The 21656-nt window shown below is 41.4% G+C and overlaps 1 protein-coding gene across 1 annotated transcript in view; it reads right to left on the bottom strand.

Moving 5' to 3' along the window:
• Nucleotides 1-21656, bottom strand: part of INSC (INSC spindle orientation adaptor protein) — a 135753-nt gene that overhangs the window by 99811 nt on the left and 14286 nt on the right. The window contains exon 2 of the mRNA XM_066253852.1: nt 2891-2991. Coding sequence (XP_066109949.1) covers nt 2891-2991 — 101 coding nt within the window. The remainder of the gene's footprint in view (nt 1-2890; nt 2992-21656) is intronic.

The raw sequence follows: 21656 nt of genomic DNA, 5'->3' as shown, positions 1-21656 counted from the left end.
TCTTGCTTGAAAAGAAAAAAAAGAAACAAGTATAACAATATTGAAATAAAAGTAATGTGAATGTGGTCTTTCCACATATCTTGTTGCACTGCATTCACCCTTCTTTTTTGTGATGGGAGACGCTACAAAGCCTTCGCGATGGGATGAAGTGAGGTGAACAGAGGACGTGGGCATTGCCATAGAGTTAGGCTAATATTAACCTTCCGATGCTACATAACAAGCACTTTATGACTCCTCTGCGGCACATTGAAATTGCCAGCATCACCACTCCTACACTTTGGGACTATTATTAAAGAAAATGAAAGTTACTGGAACACAAGCAGAACAACAGTCAATCTGATAACTGAGGCGGCTACTGACTAACAGGCAGGTAGCGTCTCCAGCGGGGAGATGCTGAACAAAGGGATGACTCATGTCCCAGGCGAGACAGAGGAAGACGGCACAAGATTTAATCATGACACTCAGAACAGCACACAATTTAAAACTTATGAATTGTTTATTTCTGGAATTTTCCATTTAATATCTTCAGACCTCTGGTGACCACGGGTAAATGAAATCTAATTTCTAAATCATTTTTTTGTATGATTTAATTTCCTTTTATCCTTATAACTTCTGAGGAGGTTGGAAGTGGGAGAGAGATAGCAGTGATTCTCAGAGGCTTGAAAGAGCACCGGTTTCTGATCTACCTTGGCCCCATATGCTCCACTCTGGGGATCTATTCTTCATCGGAAGAAGTTAACATTGATGGAGCAGTTCCCATGTGCAGGCAGGTGCTTTATGCATGTCATTCTAAATTCTCCTAACAACCTATGACATAAGTATAAACATCTCTGTTTCATAGAGGAAGAGAAACTAAGGCCCAGGGTTGCAGCTAATAAGTAACAGAACCAAGAATCAAGTATAGTCAGTCTCAATTCTCAACCTCTGTCTTAAAATGCCCTGGGACAACAGCCCCCACCCCCACCCCTGTAAGCATAGGTTCTGGTCTAACCATGCCGGGACCCATGAGTCTCTGTAGACCTCCGAAAGTATTAATACTACTGTCAGAGCCGCTCCTGCACACCTGGCCTCATAGGCTTGGACCTACCCACTTGGTTGGGACAAGAGCTAAGAATCCACTTCATCTAGATTAGTTCTTCTGTCTCCTGGTTTAAAATATTAGGCCACTGAGAGTGTCTGTCTGTGATTTCTTATTTCCTCAGTGAGGTCACTTGCTAAGAGGGATCAGAGAAGGGATTTCTGGAAGAATTCTCCAAGATCACCTACATGAGGAGCCACAACCGACCTCTGACACACAACAGGCATTCAATAAACAATAGCCCCTATCCCTGCCCTGTGTAGCTCTCTCTGACTGACAGACTTAACATATTAACCCACACATCAACCCCATGAAGTAGGTACTGTTATCACCCCACTTTATACATAAAGGAACCGAGGAGCTAATGGGGGTTGAGAAATTTGCACAAGGCCACACACCTAGTCAGAGGTCCAGTCTGGCTTTAAAGCCAGGCACTCATGTGTTCAAAACCGATGACACTCATCTCCTAAAAGACTATCAGCCTTTCCAAGCCCAGTTCCCATCTCGGAGAATGCACATGCGTTCTGACAGGTCTGCGCCTCACACCCTCTGACCTCTACCTTAGACACTCTGCGTGGAAAGATATTTGGGCCCCGATAGATAGGGTCCCTTATTCTTAGCCTCAAGCTACACAGGAAATTCTTAACTGCATTTCTAACAGAGTTCTCTGTCCTCAGTAACGTGCACGAGCTATATTTCATAGACTTAAACTTCTTTATCATGCTGACTTTGTGGAAGCAGGCTGACACCCTCATAGAAGTTAACCCAGTTCTAATAGACTTTAGCAAACATTTAATAATTATTTCTGATTTTAAAACCAACATAGATTTTAAAAAAAAAGTAACATAAAATCAAACAATATAAAAATGAATGACATAATAAGGTGAAATCCCCTGTGATTCAGGTGGGAGGTTAGAGATAAAGGTAAGATATCAGTGACACATGCAATATGTAAAACAAAACAAAACAACAATGACGACAGCCTTGCAGGAGCTACTTGTACCCTACTGCCCCCTCTAAAAAGGAAAACCCACCACGGCAGAGGCCCTCACCACTCAGGTTGCAAAGTTTCTTCATGGACCAAACCTGCTTTAGTGTCACTCCCAGTTTGCTCAAAATGGAGGAGTTTCTAAGGACACAGAACTTTCATTGGCAAATCAGGACAGTTCTGGACACATAGGACAGTTGGTCACCAGAGATTTGCGGCCCTGGTACTTTGACCTTTAGTTCTGGCTCTGGTTCTAGACCAGCCAGATCCGTATACCTTTGGACTGGGGCCCTTGGGTCTCTTCTTTTCCCAGCCTCATCATCTGGGCTTTACCTGTTCAGTGTATCTCTCCCTCACCCCTGTCTCCCTACTGCCCACTCAAGGCAACAAGGATTTCCTAAGGAGCAGCTCTGAGCTCAGTTCTTTCCCTGGTGCTCAGGGGGAAGAGAAGACACCTAACGGTAAACTGACCCTTCCAAGTGGCTCAGAGAGGACCTTCACTCAACCCAGTGGCCCCAGTGACTCCAGCCTCCTGGCCTAGGTAGGACCAGGAACTTCCTCTGGGGCTTCCTATCTCAACAGCACACCCCATTCACTTCTTTGCTTCATTGTCTGCTTGGATCCTAGACTGTAGCTCCTTGGGAGATAGGCTCTGCCTGACCACTCCACGTCTCAGGTCTCAGTTCCATGCATATCTGCAGAGTGAGCCTGGCATCCCTGATATCTTGTCCTAAGCTTCTTCCCCATGACAGTGCATGGAGAGAAGGAGCCACTTGCAGTCTCAGGATCCAGGTCTGGCCCTGAGAGATGCCTATGGGACTTACCGCTGACCCGGGAAGTGGATGGAGTCCACATGGCGGCCTCCAGGCAGCGCCATCATGTTGATCCCAATCTGCAACAAAGCTTGCCCACAGCGGTCGGGGCCCTGGAAAAAGGAGGCAGGACAGGTCAATGAGGACCGAGAGAGGAGGTGCAGTCACTTTCTTTCCAGGATCCTAGCCACAAGTAGCCAAGTTAGGGGTAGAGGAAAAGCCCCCTAGCACTCCTCTGCTTTTTGAACTGATTTACACTCTACTGTCTCCACACAAGTAACACAAGACTCAGATGTGATCTTGCTTCTAAGTCCCTAGCCCACTGTGAACTCCTACAATCTTCTATCTCCCGCTGTCAATAGTTGCTTGACCCATTTTGCTTTGTACCAAATATTGGACCAACAAACATAGCATGGGAAGAACTTATACTTAAGTCTATAGTTTATCTGAAATTCACATTTAACTAGGCACCCTATATTATTTGCTAAATCTGGCAACTCTACATGCTAATTCCCTAACTGGATACCGTCACAGCACTGGGTTATTCGCTTTGATGATACCTGGAAAATGTGACTCTGTAATGGGCAGGATGGTGGCTTCCCCAAGTCCAGTCCACTTCAGATGACATCATTTCACCCCAAGTGTCAGTAATTTGTTCAGGAATAGGCATGCATGCAACTCAGTTCAGACCCATAAGCAAATAGAAGTACTTCACAGAAAAAAAATTTTGTCCTAACTGCAAGCCACAAGGTGAGAGTGTATTGCTCCCATTGAATCTGAACAATAAAAAAATGTCATTTCATTGCTGCTAGAAACCAGCTTGCAGTCAAGAGAGGACCTAGCTAGAGAAGAAAGCTCCAGCTCATTGATCACTGAACCACTGGATCAAATGATCCTGGAGTTTAAGTGAGGATTTGGGTTCTCTACAGATAAAAACAGGCTAACTGATAAAGGTGAACTAGGTCCAGAGGCTCCAGCCCCGGTGCAAGGACCTACTCAGCTTTCCCATGCTTCAGAGGCCGGATCGAGACAATGGTGTCCTTCTCCTTCCATAAAACAAGCTGCCCACCTCTTTGTCTCCTCCTGCCTTGCCTTGCCCCTTCGCCATCCCTCCCTCTCTGCCAGCTCCTTCTCCAAGCCAACAAACAAGCATGGAAGACATTTTCCATGAGGAAAATGGAGATTCTTGTCAGTGCTGCCGGGGTAAAGTAATAAAAGGGAGGATTGGTTGTCACTTGACATGTTCTGAGCTTGAGGACAGCAGATTTCAAGACATGCAGAGAAAACACAAGTAGGAACTTGTGGAAAGATACAGAGGAGGTGGGCGAGATAAGCCCCGAAATACTAAACCCTTACTCTGTGATTACAAGTGACCCTTATGAGAAAAGAGTGGAGGAGGACTTTAATTAATAGTGATGTGGCTGGACATAAAGTACCCCTTATGGTGCTTGGAATAAAAAATGAATGTGTCAATCTAAAAAGTATGAAGAGGCAAGAGCCCAGAATAAATGAGGGCTTTAGCTAATTCTAAAGACTCACTGCCACTCTGAGCCCCACTCAACTGTCAGTCCCTAAAGGACAAGACCCACTTGTGGTCCCGGCATTAGGCAAAGAGCTGGACACTTAGCAAGCAATCTATGTGCCTGATGACAGAATGAGTGGAATGAATTTTTAATACTTTTATGCTGAGCCTTAATTCTTCATCTATAACTGAGACTAACATCTATTTTACAGAACTCTGCAACAATAACAGGAGATAAGGAATAGAGATGAGAGCTAAATAAATAGAAGATGTTATTGTTATTATGCCCTGAAAGTGTGCTGTGTGCTCAGCCTTGTGATCAGATAAAGAAGATACAGAAAATGCGACGGAGCGTATGAAACACCTCGCACAATGACAGTGTGCGTCACTCGTATCGGCATTGTTATTTCTATCATTATCTTCATTATTGAGAAAATGTATTTCGGGAGCACAGTGAGTCACCAGCCTGAAAAATATGACACAAAAGAAAAAAGCTAGAAATAACAAAATGAAGTATCTGTTCCGTTTTTCATATGTCTGGTTACATGACCAAAAAAGGTAATACCAACTTTTCCGAGTGGAAGTGATGATGTGATCAGAAAGCAGGAACAAGCTGACCTTATTTCACCTCTATCCTCATCATGGGGAAGGAAAAGGGGCAGAGAAAAACTGCTGAAGAGGGAATTAAAGTTTAAAACCTGGCAGGAGACAAAGACAAGAAGGAAGTTTAAGGTCCCTTTAAGTGTGAGCCAGCCAGGATTCTGTGACCAGGTGAAGCAGCACACCCTAGAATATTGGGGGGACCTCTGGGTCAAATCGCATTGTAAACAAGGGATGCAAAGGGAGAGTTGTCACGAGCAGAAGCCAGGATGCAAGCAGATGTTCTGAGTTTATGAAAGTAGATCCCAGGAACACAGCTTGGCAACCACAGAATTCTAGAACAGATTCCTAGTCACTGATCTGTGAGCCTTTCGGACAAAAGCAGTGAGCACCAAAAGCCAGCTAGGGCATGGTAGGAACAGGTCATGCCCACATATCTATTTCCTTTTTGTTGGGGACCACTAGACTTTTAGCTTGAGAAGAATGCAATATATCTAATATAGGTTGAATTTGTTAAAGCATCCTCATGAGATGTCCTTGTTTGTCATTTCATTCATAGTTTTCCAGCACTTATGCCAGTGGAGGCCACCAGCAAACAAAACCTTGGTTCATGTGATCACACATGTTTCTAGAGGTGGGCAAGCTTCTTGGGGACATTTGGGCTGTATGTGAATCACTTCCCTATTCACAGACTGTATTATTTATGCCTGCCTCCTTTCCCCAATCAGACAAGACTTCTTGATGTCTGAAATTGCATCTTGCTCAATGAGGGACTGGGCACAGGACCCTACACAATGAACTGCTTAGTCAAAGCCAAAATTATGATTCAGATTATATCTCAGAGGAGCTAAAGCTTATATTCACTGGGAATGAGAAACAGGTAAGAGAGAATATCTCTAAGGTGATATAAGGAATATCAAAGAGTTTAACCCAGCTGATGTGAATATAAAGTGCCTCTAAACAAAAGCTAATATTTATTGAGTGGGTACTATGTGCCTGTTCTAAATGGTCCATATAGTATGAACTCATTTAATATTATCATCATCCCTTTTTTTACAGGTAAGACCTCTGAAATTGAGTGGAATTACATCTGTTGCCCAAGATCACACAGCCAGTAGTAGACAGAGGACTAGTACCCAAGTTTGATAATTGGGGAGGAGGTGCTGGAGCAGATGAAAGTAATGAGAGCAATAAACAGGTGACATATGTCCAGCATTTGCTAACAGGCAGCGGGACTCCATTCCATGGTGGTGACACCAGCCCCAACTCTTCACAGCCAGGCCCTCTTCTCTCTCACCAGCGCCTCCCACTGTTCTCATCTCCCAGACTGTGAGTCCTTCAGCTACACCTGGGGTGGGCCCTCAGTGACACAGCCAGAAGGCAGAAGAACAGTCTTCAGAAAAATGAGACAAATCACAAAAGCAGTACCCAGATGAAGGCAGGAAGAGGGACATAGACAGTGGGTCATCTCTTCTGTCCCTCATTTGTTGGTTTCTTTCGTGACAGTTGCACGGACAGAGTTATGGTCCCTAAAGGAGACACCACAGTCCCAGCGAAGCCAAGCCTCAAGTGTCTCTAGGTTTCCAGAGAGACCTGTTTCAAACAGGCAGCAAGGACTTAGAAGAACCCCCTCCAAAGCCACACAGCACGCCAGGAAGCCAAGAATGGATTCAAGATAACCCTTTACCCCATGCTATATGTCCGCACTGGTGTTGCAAAATAAACTTAAATTTTGGAGGCTGACAGATCTGGGTTTAAATCCTGACTCTGTGCCCCAGAGAAAATCAACCCCCATGAAGGTATACCTGCCTTCCCAGAGCTTCATGAGGATTGAATGAGATCACTCACAAAAGTCTCTAGTAGATTGTATCATATCAAAAATCATATCATATCATATTATATCACATGGTAGCCTCAAAGAGGGAGTGTCCCTCCTCATGGAAGGAGACGTTGAGACCTATATCTCAGGGTAGAGAAGATATCTTGCTGTTGAAAAAGGAGAGAGGGACACATGGAGGAGTGAGCAAGAAAGAGGAAACTCTATCACCTCTCCCCTACACCAAGGCACCCCTAATTCATTGGAAATCCCACCCTGGAACCTGCAGCCTTTGTTCTGCAAGACTCTTGGCTATGCCTCTTTCACCAGGAGGGGCTGGTTTACAAGAAAGACTTGAAGTCTTAAGGTTCTCTGATTTAATTCAACACTTGCTTGTAGAACTGCTCATTTGGACGGCTAATTTCTCTCCTGCATCCCATTAGAGGCAGCCCTTGCTCACCTCCATTTGGCTAACAAGCCAGCCTGGGCTCTGGAGGAAAGGGGAGCTATTTACAGTAAATTATTCAAGTAGAACCAGGAGCAAGGGTGGTTTCTTCCGTTGTCTAATGGCCCAATCCAAGTACAGCTCAAGGTAGAGTGAGGATTGTTTAATCTGCAGAATCCATTAGGGCTGTCAATGGAGGCAGGACAGTAAATACTGTGGAAAGCATATTGTTAAACTCCAGTTAAACGAAGCGTTTATTAGGAGAAGGCAGCCTGAGCAGGGGTAAAAGAGGAATGAGACCTGAGGATGTGGTAAGCCCCTCACTATATGATCCCCTACCCCTCTTTATTTCTCATCCCATAGAATTGGTCACAGTTATAATTAAACAGTTCACTGTGAAATTAATAGCTAAACATCTTTCTCCACTGAGGGTACCAGAAACAGAGATGAGACACCTGTCCTGCTCACTGCTGTCTCCCCAGACCCCTGTTCCTGACACAGTGCCTAGTGCATAACAATCAGATCAATAAACACTTGCTGACTGGCTGGCTGGGTTCCTGAAGGAACCTCAGCTTCCTCACAGTAATGGGAGATGAAGGTGCCTATCTCATCACGTGCTGAGTACTCAGTGAGACGACTGTGGGAGGGCCTTTGCAACTATACATGCAAAGGGCTCTGCATCCTAATATCCATTGAGACAAAGCCCTCTGTTCTTTTTTTAATTAATTAATTTTAATGGAGTGACATTGATAAATCAGGGTACATATGTTCAGAGAAAACATCTCTAGGTTATTTTGACATTTGATTATGCTGCATTCCAATCACCCAAAGTCCAATTGTCTTCTGTCACCTTCTAACTGGTTTTCTTTGTGCCCCCCTCCCCTTCCCCAACCCCCTCCCTCTCCTCCTCCCCTCCTACCCCGTAACCCCCACACTCTTGTCCATGTCTCTGAGTCTCATTTTTATGTCCCGCCTATGTATGGAATCATATAGTTCTTAGTTTTTTCTGATTTACTTATTTCACTCAGTATAATGTTATCAAGGTCCATCCATGTTGTTGTAAATGATCCGATGTCATCATTTTTTATGGCTGAGTAGTATTCCATAGTATATATGTACCAAAGCTTTTTAATCCACTCGTCCACTGACGGACACTTGAAAGCCCCCTGTTCTTCCTGAGTTCACATAGTCCACACAATCTGGTCATACCCAGCTGGGCAGCCTCCCTCCTCACCCCCAGCTCTGTGCTCATTGCATTCTCCAGACAGACAGACAGATGGGTGAACAGACAGTCCCAATGCTGCATGAGAACTACAGTTGCAGGTAACCGACAGGATGCTAAGAGAGGTCCAAAGGGCTTCCAAGCAGCACTAGGTGAGAATGGAAGGTGGAAAGAAGAGGTCAGGGAAAGTTTCTCAGGAAATGGCCCTAAAGCAGATGGTTGAAGAATGTGGAAATTAAGGAAGGAGAAGGGGCTGGAAGCAAGAGATTGCAGACAGAGGAGAGTCGTGAGAGGTGCAGGATCCTGAATATGGAAGTGTTTCTAGGAGGCTAAAGAGTGCTGGATTTGGGGTGGTGTTTAGAGGAAACTATCCCACTAGCATAGGAATGCAGAAAAAAGAGTGGTTACTTTCAACTAGGAGAGTAGGGCAGACTTCTTAGAGGAGGTGACATCTGGGTATTAAATGCAGGTGGAATTTTGCCAGGTGGAAATGGGACAAGGACATTGTTCCAGGAGAGCAGTGTGGGCCATGGTAAGGGGGCCAGAAAATGGGGCAGATATTCAGGCCCCCAGATATCTCCCAGTGGCTGGAGAGAAGGTGCCTCTTAGGCTCTGCATATGAAAGTGATGGGTTCTTTGGACTCTATGCTGTGGGTGGTAGGGAGCCAGTGAAGATGTTTGAGAAGAGGAGTGAAATGATCGGAGTGGAATTTCAGCTCCCATGGTAACCAGTAGAGTGGATGGACTCCAGGAGTGAGAGCAGCAGCAGGGGGTTATGTAAGAGAACTATGCAAGCTGCCAGGGAGATCACAAAAGCTTGGGGCTGGAGAGCTAGGGACCTGCAAGGGAAGCAGAGCTGCAGCGAGCTTTGGGAAGTGAGGGCAATGAGCTCCCCTCCTCGCCCCTACTCTGGGCCTCTGTTTGATCTGTAGGAGGGTGGCAATGGTCATTGGAGATATTTCAGTATTGCCAGGTAGGACGGCCAGCATCCTGCAGCAGACACTTTAAGAACCCTCGCTCCCAAGGGAGGTGCAAACTGTCACCCAGCCCTGCCGAATGGACTGAGTCTCATGAAATATAGAAAGCTCTGGATCCCTGGGGGAAGCCCCAGTGGCACCTCATAGCTGCCAGGCGACAGAGCTCAGCAAAAAGGCAGAGCAGACCTCGGAGAACCAGACCTTGTCCCCTCAGGACCTAAAAAGCTTGGTTTGACAGCCCAGAGGCACTGGGCATCAGGTTGAAGGGCCCATCCAGACCTCAGCTCTGTTCAGGTTCAAGGAGAATTTTAAAGTCTTGATGAAGGATAAAATGAAAGTAATGGCTCCTTCCCTGTGGCACTCTGTGCAGGTCGGAGAGATCATGTATGTGAAGTGCCTGGCACACAGGGGTACTCAGTATAAAGATTGGTTCAATTTCTCTCCTGGTGAAGACAGTGCCCAGCAGGAGGGAGGCAGTCTGAACTATGTCCAGGTGGTCAACCACTTTTTACTCTAACTTTTTAATTATCTGTTTCTACTTGCTAACTTTTCCTGATGTGAATGTTAGCCAACTGCTCGAATGTTCCTCAGCTTTGATTTGCAAAAGTGAGAGCCCTCTCTCACTGGGCCCAGGTCCCAGGGTGCTAAAATTAACAATAAGTATACTTTAAGCTAATGACTTACTGGTCGTGGCTGCCACGAATAGACATAATTCTCAGATAAGAGCCATTAGAGAAAATTGAATAGCTCCAACATGGTAAAAATTTGGATACTTCCTGTTTCATAAATCATGATCAGAGGTCATATTGGGCAAACTACTTCACTCTCTGAGTCATGATGAGGACCCAGGCTGAGGGGGTCTACATCCCTTTGGGAAAGCAAACACAGGAGAGAGCTGCACCATGTTTTGTAGTTTCACAAGTAGAATTTTCTCTGGTTTCTAAAGCCATGAGCAGACGATAGTGCTACATTAACAGCCATAATAATCCAACCTTCTTCTCTGATTTTATTTCCTTCTCAAATCCTCCCAACTGCAGTCTGCTCAATAACATTTGGAAAATTGCATGATGAGATCATGAAAATTCAACATTCAGGACTGAAGTTCCGATTCCAGTTCTGTCTCTTTCTAGGCAGCTTTTACCTTTAGCCTCTTCATCCGTAAAAAATGGGAACAGGACCTATACTCAGAGTTGTTGTTACCATCAGTAGGATCATGTATCCTGCATAACACTTATAAGAGCAAGTGAAATAATGAAATAAACTACTTTGACCCAGGAGGCTAATTAATGGTGCTACACAGGAAATCTCATGATACCCATCTTAGTACCCAATAAAAGATCCATTTCCTACCAAAACCTCAGGCCCAAATAGCTGCTTCCCAATAGGGGATTAAAAAGCATAATATATTAAATAGAAGAGATTTAATTAAAACCCAGTACAAAAAGACCATGCTGCAGAAAATTTAACATCCCACTTGTACCCTTTGTGACCAAAATACTGTGGGGTGTTTGAATAAATCCAGACAGAATTTATCCAAAAAATTAAAATTTTTTTAAATTAAAGGAAAATCTAGACAGAACCAGAATCTTGGCTCAGACACAATGACAAAGGGTTCCCACCAGGTCATTAATGAAAAGGAATCAAAGACAGAGAACCAGAACCCACTTTAGGGTCACAACACATAAACAGAATAACCTAGTGGACACAAGGCAACCAATCTCAACAAATCCTACTGTCATTGTCATAACATTCTCAGATAAAGGATCCTTTATGTTGGACCAGGGTGTCAACTTACTGGGCCACACATAGCAATTTAAGTTAATTAATTGGTGCACAGAATGGGTCAAACATGAAAAACAGCCTTTTCACAAAGTGCTATTTTATCAAGGCTCATTTATGTCTAGTATGCCATGTGTCACAGTGGCATCCGAACAGTGCATTGCATGGTATTCAGTACAAAGTATGAGCACAATGAATGTTAATAATTCCTCAGTATTTCTTCCTCTTCTATAACTTCAAGCATTGACCGCAGCACACTGCACTTCCAGACCAAAATGTCCTCAGTTCTTTTTTTCTATTTCCAGGTAATATCTCTGGTTCAGGACTCCACTCTAATCCTACCACACCTGGGAGGCCTTTTCCAATCACTGTGACCTATAGTAATTTCTTCCTCTAAAATGTTACCTAGGAATAAATGAAACTGAGAAGTCTTGAACAATTTTAAATTTACTATAAGAGAAGGTATGCTTTCTCCCTACTCCCTCTTTCTTCCCCTTTCTGCCTACTGAGTAATGCCAAAGCAACTGGAAAGCCACCATATGGCAAAGCCAAAAGATAGAAGAGGATGAGTCCTGATTCACAATTTGGAGCAGAATCACCCAACCCACAACAGTCTGTGGGGTAAGCAAGAAATGGATATAATGTGCTAAGCCACTAATACTTACAGATAGTTTGTTACAGCAACTTATCTTCATTAACCTGACTAATTGTAAGAATTACAGTAAATGCTATATTTAAGGCACCCATAAGTATGCTAGACACTGGTCTCTTGATAAATATAAGTTCCTTTTCTTCCTCACTCTTGGAAAAGAGGGTAGAATATTGTGTTTGTCTACTGACAATTACTGGACACTGTCTAGTCTAATGGACACTAACTCTAGTTCATACACAAAGATCCAGGGTCCAAAAGTTGATAAGGTGAGGGTGGGATGAAATAAATATCCACAAACAATTAAAGTCCTATCACTTCTGAGACTAAATTCTGTTTCTCAGCCAGTGCCTTCTCTATGCATCCATTCATAATAACAGCTAAAATTTACTATAGTCAGGTGGTTCTAAGATGCATTTTTTTAATATTTTAACATTTGAAATTGGGATGTGTTTCAGTCGATGACATCTTGGCATTGTATCATAGTTTAATTGGAAGCATATTTTTTTATGAAGTAACAGGGCAGCTTACAATCTATGGCATATTAAATTCAATAAAATGGCCTGACCTGTGGTGGCACAGTGGATAAAGCATCGACCTGGAATGCTGAGGTTGCCGGTTCAAAACCTCTGGCTTGCTTGGTCAAGGCACAAACAGAATTGATGCTTCCTATTCCTCCCCCTTTCTCTCTCTCTCTCTCTCTCTCTCTCTCTCTCTCCTCCCACTCTCTATAATAAAAATTTTTTTTAATTCAATGAAATGTGGTATTGGGTACTATGTAACAAGCACTCTACTAAGTGCTTCATGTAAATAAATTTATTTATTTCTCAAAAAATCCAATATAATTAATACTACTTTACCCCATTTTAAAGACATTAAAATGAAGATGCAGAGAAGTTCAATAATTTGCTAAGATACACAACTAGTAAGACGAGTGAGGAAAAAGACTATACCTTCTATTTAAGGAACTCCATATCATGACAATATTTTTTTAGCACCTGATTTTTACTTGACAATGTATTCCTCTTCTTACAAAGAAAGCTCACATGCAGATTCTATGTTTAGCAATATGGTAGTCCATTATTCTAAAGTATTTCTCCATAAGAAAAAATTTTAAAGAATTGATAAAGATGTTCTTAATTTTTTTTAATGCATCAATAAGCTGGTGAAAATGAAATCTGGAGAGCTAAATAAAAAGCAAAAGCAAGAACCAGGATAATAAGCAAGAGTTAAAAGGAATTTTTACCCTGAGAACATATACTAAATGTTGTATTCCTTAAGTTTCTGTTTCATGTGTGTATAGGACAGGACAGACCAAGGACAAAGCCTAGAGACTAGGGAAAGGATCAAATAGGGGTCCAGAGGGCCAGAAACTCAGTGTAAGGATAAATGAGAAATAAATCTGTAATATAGAAGGTATAAAACAACAAAAATTGTCTGTCCCAACTTGGACAGTAAGTAAAGGGAAGTAAGACCTCCTTGAGAATTAATGATCACAATATGACCTTCACATAAGTTTGTGGCCTGAACACATGTTATCTATGAGGGGTGAATAAAAACTCAATTAAAGACTTTAGTTTCAAAAAAATAAAAGAAAATCTTGAAAACATTTTCAAGGCTATAAAAGATAGCCAAGATAATTTGAGGGGGAAATATTAAATTCTATAAATTAAAAATAAAGATAAAAAACTCATTGACCAGACTGATCACCATTAAAGAATAGATTGCTATATTAAAAGATAGAACAAAAGAAATTATCCAAGCATCCCATAGAGACAAAGAGAGAGCAAATATGTGAGAACTAAAGCTAAGGAATAGAGATTAAAGTAGTCTAACAGGTATTTAATCAGATTTCCAAAGGGACAGAGAAGATAGGAGGAAAAAAAAGTGATACTCAAAGAAATAGTAGCTGAAACATTTCCCAGAATTCTTAAAAGACAAAACAACTTTTAAATACAGAATCCCAATGAATCCTAAGCAGGAAAAATACAAAAGGTATTTATACCTTCAACTCAGAAGACTAAACAACACCAAAGAAAAATTAGATCAACAGATGACTGCTCAACAGCAATGATGGAAGTCAGCGGATGATGAGAAAATAGTTAATTATAGAAATAATTGTCTTAAATTCTGTAGTGACAGAAACTCTCTTTCCAGAATAAGGATTAAAAAAAAAAACATCTCCTCAAACAAATAAAAATCTCACATTGAAAGGAATTCTAAAGGGTTTATATCAGGCAGAAAAAAATGTAACACCAGATGGAAGGTTCGAGATGCAAGAAAGAATGATAAGCAAACTTATATGTAAAAATGTAAGTTCAAATAAACCTTGACTATAAGAAACAATTATAATACCTCATTTGTGGGACAAGAATAGAAAGATAAACCTAAAATATTGTAGGTAAATTCAGAAAGGGATGACCAAAGGAACTTAAAGTGCTGGCTAAGTTTCTCTTATCTGGGGAGGAGGAAAATGGAGATATAAATTAACTTTAGCCTCTTAGATTATTATTAAGGTTACAATATCAAGGGTAACCAACTGAAAGACTATAGAGAGAGAAAGAAATAGACATTACCCTTAAAATATGTAGGGGGAGGAGAAATAAGTAAGTAATAAAGAAAAAGGAAGAATAAAGAAAAAAGTGTGAAGGAGGAGGTATCAGTGTATAATAGTAATCACAGTAAGAGGAGATGAAGTAACCTAGCTACTTGGAAGCAAAGATTATAGAGCACACATGAGAGAGAGAGACAGAGAGAGAGAGAGAGAGAAGAGAGAAAAAGTGTGCTATGTGCTGGCAATCAGAAATATCTGTAAAATAAAAAGACACAAAACAAAACCTCTTAAAGTTAAAAGTTACAAAAGATATACCATAAAAATATTTAGCTAAATAATTCTGGTGCCAATCTATTTGTAAAATACAAGACAAACTTTAAGATAAAAAGTATAACAGAGATAGAGATTCACTACATAAAAATAAAAATGTTCAACCCATCAATAAGATATAAGATAAAGATATGCCTAGTAACAATAATATAGTCTTAAACTATACAAAGTAAAACTTGATAAAATTTCAAGAAGAAATGAACAAATCTAGAATCCCAGATAGATATTCCAATACATTATGTCATTAATTAATAGGTCCAGCAGGTAAATTATCAGTAAGGATATAGGAGATTTGAATGACACTATTAAGTGAGAGTTAATAGTTATAAATAGAACACTGCATTCAACTTATCAGGAATACATTTTCTTTTTAAAGAATTAAGAATCATTTTTTAGATGACTAGTATCTAGATCTTAAAGCAAGATTCAGCACATTTCAAGTGATTGGTCCTCTACAGATTGCAATTTCTATGCCAATATAAATATCCCCATACATTTAGATAATTTAAACATAAAAATAATTGGTCAAAGAAGAAATTATAACAGAAATGAGAAAACAAATCCAGGCCTGACCTGTGGTGATTCAGTGTTGATAAAGCATCGACCTGGAATGCTGAGGTTGCTTGTTCAAAACTCTGGGCTTGCCTGGTCAAGGCATATATAGGAGGCAATGCTTCCTGCTCCTCCGCCCTTCTCTCTGTCTCTCTCTCTCTTTCTCTGTATCTCTTCCTCTCCCCTCCATAAAATGAGTAAATAAAAATTTTTTAAAAAGAACAAAAACCTAAATAATTATGAAATTACACATGACAATTATATAGTATACAGATGGGTCAAGTTGAGAGTAAAATTACTGCATTAAATCAGAAAATCTGAAAATTACAAGAATATCTAACTTTTAACAACATAAAAATTTTAAAAGAAAAAGAGAATAATTCCAAAGAAAGTAGCAGAAGACAAATACTACAATAAGAGCAAATATTAAACAAAATACAACAAAAATACACAAAAAATGTAAACACAAATAAAATGTTTAACAGAGTTAAACTTAATCTATGAAAATACAAATAAAACAAATTTCTTTTTAAGATCAGAAAAAAAGAAAAATACACAAGTAATCAATTTTAACAATTAAAGGAAGTTTATTACTACAGATGCAGCAGAGATAAAAAGAATATGATGCAATATCACTGGACTCATAAATAAACTAGATAAAGTCCTGGAAAAATATAATTTGCCAAAGTTGACAGAATAGAAAATAGATTTATAACCAGTGAATAAATTTATCAGTAGTTAAAAATCTTCCCTGAAGGAAAACACTAGGCGGAAAGACACCCACAGCTGAGTTTCTGCTCTGCAAAGCAAAGATAAACTTACCCAAACTTGTCCAGAAAAGAAGAAAACAGAAAAAAACACTTCAATTCATTTTATGAAACTGACATAATTTTGATATTGAAACTAAACCAGAACATAAGAAAGGAAATTTATAGGCTAATCTCATATATGATCATAGATAAAAATATATTAAAATATTAGTAAACAGAATTTATCTATATACAAAAAGGATAATACAGCATGGCCAAATTGAGTGCTGCCTAAAAATATACAGCTGTTTTAGCATTAGAAACAGATTGAAAAAAACTTGCTACATTAATAGGCTAAAAAGTAAAGCCCTTATGATCATCTCAATAGATGCAGAAAAATAATTTTATAAAATTCAACAGCCAATCATAACAAAACCTTTTAGCAAACTAGGAATATAAGAGACCTTCCTTAACTGATTAAAGATCATTTACCAAAAAAAAAACCCCAAAAAACAAAAACACCAAGAACAAGAACAACAAGCATAATGATGACATGTTGAAAGCATTTCCTGTGAGATCAGAAATAAAATAGAAATGCCCAGCTCCCAATTTCTATTTATCATGTGTTACAGATCTTAGCTAGTATAGAAAGAAAGACATATTGGAAAGATATGGAAGGAAAAAAAAACTGTCATTACTTGCAGTTGATACTATTTTCCATAAGGCTTCCACATCGACCAGTGCACAACAGCACACAACCAAGGAAGTGAGTGTCCCCACCCAGCCACATGCCCTGCACAGGGCTGAGTTCACCAGACACCAGCCTGCAGTCCATTTGGCAAGCCAAGCCTCCGTGGGCCTATGTCTTCTCAGACATGGGTTCTTTCTCTAATTCTTATAAAAATGTAGCATGACCTAGCAAGTCACCCTCATTGTCAATGTAGAAAACCCAAAAGAATCTACAAATAAACTATTTTAATTTATAAAAGGGCTTAGAAAGTTGGCTAGAAATGAATACGCATAAATCAAGTACTGTGTATAGTCCTAGACCAGCACAAACATAAAGTGAAATTTAGGAGAGGACGTAACGACAGCAAAACATATATCTACATATAAACATATATGGCATATAAAAATTTAATCTTAAAATGTGCATGTCCCTCATTGAGAAAATTAGGAAATATTATTAAAATATACCAAAAAAGGCAAAAATAAATCAAGTAGTTTATGTATTTAGACAGAAAACTATTAATTCACTATATACTGATCTGTAGATCAAATACAAGCTTTATTCCTACAACCTGATGAATTGACTCTGAAATGTATAAACATATTGTTCCTCAAAAATAATAGTAATAATAATAATAATAATAATGAGGGGGACTTTCCTGCTAGATAATAAAGTATTTTCCAATAGCAAATACAATGTGATATTGACCCAGGAATATACCTAGAGAATTAAATGGATAGCCCCAAAGTAGACCAAAAGAAATTGGGATACTTGGTTAATGGCAGAGAAGGGGAAAAGAGAGGCAGACAGAGTCAACACACACAAGCACATCACAAATCAGAAGCAGACGGTGAAATGGGTGAGGGGAAATCTGACGCTCACGGTGGCTCCTGCCTAGCATAGGAGGAGAGAGCTCCTTTTTGCGCATTCTTGCCCCTGAGGCTCCCTCTTGCCCCAGAGCAAAGATCTAGCTGTCTGAGCTGGAGAGAAGCAGCTGAGAGGGTTTCTCTAAGAGCCCCCTTCCACAGACGGAAGAGTCCAGCCCATCCCCAGGACAAGGAGGTGAAAAAGCTTCTTAAGATGAGAAATGGCCTGATCAGGCAGTGGTGCAGTGGATACAGCGTCGGACTGGGATGCGGAGGACCCAGGTTCGAGACCCCAAGGTAGCCAGTTTGAGCACGGGCTCATCTGGTTTGAGCAAGGTTCACTCGATCTGCTGTAGCTCCACGGTCAAGGCACATATGAGAAAGCAATCAATGAACAACTAAAGTGTCGCAAGGAAAAACTAATGATTGATGCTTCTCATCTCTCTCTGTTCCTGTCTGTCTGTCCCTATCTATCCCTCTCTCTGACTAGCACGGTCTCTGTAAAAAAAAGAGAGGAACGGAAGGTTAATTAAGAAGACCTGGTCTATAATCTGTTTAATGTGTTATTTTGAATTCAGATTGAATGGTCAAGCGGGATTTGTCCCTGGGATGCAAGGATGGTTCATATGCAAACTGGAAACAATATACACTGGTCACAAAAATTAGGGGATATTTTATAGCTTCATATTTATTTTGAAATATCCCCTAATTTTTGTGAGCAGTATATTTTGGTTACCTGGCACAGTTGTTGTAAGGACTGGTGTAAGAATGGAGATAACACTGCTTTGTATTCTTATAAGAGGTCATAAAAATAAGAGCGATATGCCCTGGCCAACTCTGTGGTAGAGCATCGGCCCTGTGTATGGATGTCCCAGGTTTGATTCCCAGTCAGGGCACACAGGAGAAGCGACCATCTGCTTCTCATCCCCTCCCACTCCTCCTTCTCTCTCTCTCTCTCTCTTTTTCTCTCTCTCTCTCTTTCTCTTCCCCTTCCACAGCCATGCTAGATTGGTTCGAGTGCATTGGCCCAGGGGAATTGAGGATGATTCTATGGCCTCTGCCTCAGGTGCTAAAAAAATGGCTCTGGTTGCAACAAATCAAGGGCCCCAGATGGGCAGAGCATCGCCCCCTGGTGGGCTTGCTGGGTGGGGCACATGCAGGAGTCTGTCTCTGCCTCCCCTCCTCTCATTAAAAAAAAGAACAACTTTGTTAGGCAATGTGGTCTATGGAAATAAGAATTTTCAAAAAGATCCAAAGAAATGAATCTATAAAGATCAGGCAAAGTGAAAAATGAGCCCCTAGCTGAGATAGAAATCTGGAAGTTAAGGTCCTAACCAATTATTACATTAGCATGATGTAACCAAGAAACCTAGAAATGTTATATGAGGACAGAGAACAGGTCCTCAGGAAATTTTTTTTTCAATCCTGTGGTTTATGATAAAGAAAATTAAGAGGGCAAATGATTTGCCAAAGTCACAGAGCAAGTTCGAGCTGAACCCAAACTCGAACCCAAGATCTTCCTTCCCTCTCTCTCAAGTTCTGTCCAAAACCTCACCTAGTCCATAACACTACCCTAGAAAACACCACTGCCTTCCCCAGGACATTCCCTGGGGATGCTGAACTTGGAGGTACTTACTTTCCTGTGTCTACAAGTTCAAGTTGCTCGTGAGCATAAATCACCCTCCTCCTTGTGGAAACCCTCTGCCAACTCCAAAGAACAAGACAAACGGAATGTGTCGACTAAGAGCTTAAGAAACAATTACAAAATAACCTAGACATGTTTTCTTTGAATATATGTACCCTGATTTATTAATGTCATCCCATTACCATTAATAAAAATTTATTAAAAATAAAAAAAAAAAAAAAAAAAAAAAAAAGAAACAATTACCCATCCAGTACTAACACAGACACAGGGACCTGGGCTGGGCAGCAGCTACAGCCCAAATCCCTCTGACTTTTCAGGAAAATGTCTCCAGCTCAGCCCTCCCCACTAGGATCCTGAACGCAAGAATGGAAGCGAGACAAAGGACAGATCTAGCTGAAATCCTGCTACTAAGTCACAGAGCACTGCCCACTGTGGAAAGAGAGCAGGATCGTTCCTTAAAGAAGCAGCCTTCAACTCCTTGGGACAGCAGTGAGACAACTAAGTGTGTCAGGTGAAGTCCCTGGGGGCCCAACCTCCGGCCAGACCAAATTTGGACCCTTTAAGTGTATTTAAGTCCAAAATACACACAATTGGTACTCATCTGGAGGCTGTAAAATCCCCTGTGGGCCCCTCTGCTCTCCCAAGCTGGGCAAGGACTATCTCCCCTGCAACGGCCTCAGGGACAGGACATGCAGCCCTCTCCCACACCTGTGTCCTCTTTCCTCAGCAGGCACCTTGTGGCAGGAGCCCCCTTTACTCACTCAGATTCATGGCCCTTAGTGAGTTTTTGCCAAGGACTGTGAGTATAATTGAGGTAGAAATGGTCACCGACCCGGCCATCTGAGTGCACGAGGGATCAGAGCCAAGCTCTACCCCCAACACAGGCAGCCCTTTCTGACCCCACCTCTGGCCACTCTGAGGCCAGTCTAACATCAGCCTTGGTCTGGGGTAACAGGGCATCTGCTCTGCATCAGGCCCTAGCTAGATGACAGAGTAGATGCATAAAACAATTTTCTCCTTAGAGTTTTCTCTTCCATTGAAAGAGATATGTAAATGCATAATTAAAACATAGTAATCCTCCAACGTGAGTGCATACAAGCTGTTTAACCTTTCTCTACTATAAGTGCTCTATACAATCTTGGACAATTTATGCCCTTTTTCTGGGCTTCCAATTTCCCCTCTGGAAGAGGAGAAAGCTGAATTAGATGAGTGCCTATTCTGACTCTAATGTGCCTACAATCCAACAACCCCCTCCTCAGAAGCTTCTAAAAGAGTCATTCATGACCAGAGTCCAGCTCCAACCGCTCTCTCCTCTGCCCAGAACTCAGGCTGTTGTGTGTTCTTTGCTCAGACGGCTTCAAGTAGATATCTGGGGTTTGTCCCCATGACAGCCACTCATATCACCTGCTGCATGCATCATCAGAGCTCCCACATCATTGTGTCCCTGCCCACTGTGCATCTTGGGGCCACCCCAGCAGTTCACCCAACCTCAGGGCCCCTGGTGGCCATCAGGCCAAGAAGGCTTACATGGACAATTGTCTTCATGGTGGCCTCCCAGCTCCCAGCCTATCCCTCCTCATGCTAATGTTGTTTCAGCTTCTCAAAACACAGCTCTCATTGCAACATCATGAAAACCTGTTCTGTCTCCCTGGCATCCCTCAACACGGGTCTGAACTCCTTAGCCTGGTGCTAAGACCCTGTTTCCTGCCCACCCCACCTCTTCTGGCATTACCATCCTGTAGTCCCCAGCATGTCCCTTCATGGCCAGTTTTCTGCTATTCCCACCTATCAAGATTCAGTTTAATTTGGGTCATGGGCAAACAACACAATCAAATGCTATAGAAATGTTAACCTGAAAACTATGTACTCTTATTGATCAAGGTCACCTCTTTAAATTTAATTTTCTCAATAAAATTAAAAAAAAATAAAATCATAAAACAAAAAACAAACAAGATTTAGCTTACATGTGGCTCCCTCCTGGAAGCTCATTCTGACACGCAGAGCACAGGGTGCCTAGATGAATGAAGTGCTAACTCCATCCATATTGTGCTTGCCAGGGCTGGCTTGGTTTTGTGTTGTTGTTCTTTAAAGATTTTTATTTATTGATTTGAGAGAGAGAGAGAAAGAGAGAGAGAGAGAAAGGGTTGGGGAAAGCAGGAAGCATCAACTAATAGTAGTTGCTTCTTATATGTGCCTTGAATAAGCAAGCCCAGGGTTTTGAACCTGCAACCTCAGCATTCCAGGTTGATGCTTTATCCATTGCGCCACCATAGACCAAGTGGGCCCACTTGGTTTTTTAACTGACTAGTGATTTCCTGTGGGTCCATCGAGTCTCCCCTGCT

Source organism: Saccopteryx bilineata, chromosome 1, assembly GCF_036850765.1.
Source record: "Saccopteryx bilineata isolate mSacBil1 chromosome 1, mSacBil1_pri_phased_curated, whole genome shotgun sequence".
Lineage (NCBI taxonomy): Eukaryota > Metazoa > Chordata > Mammalia > Chiroptera > Emballonuridae > Saccopteryx > Saccopteryx bilineata.
This window is presented reverse-complemented; position numbering and strand designations above follow the sequence as displayed.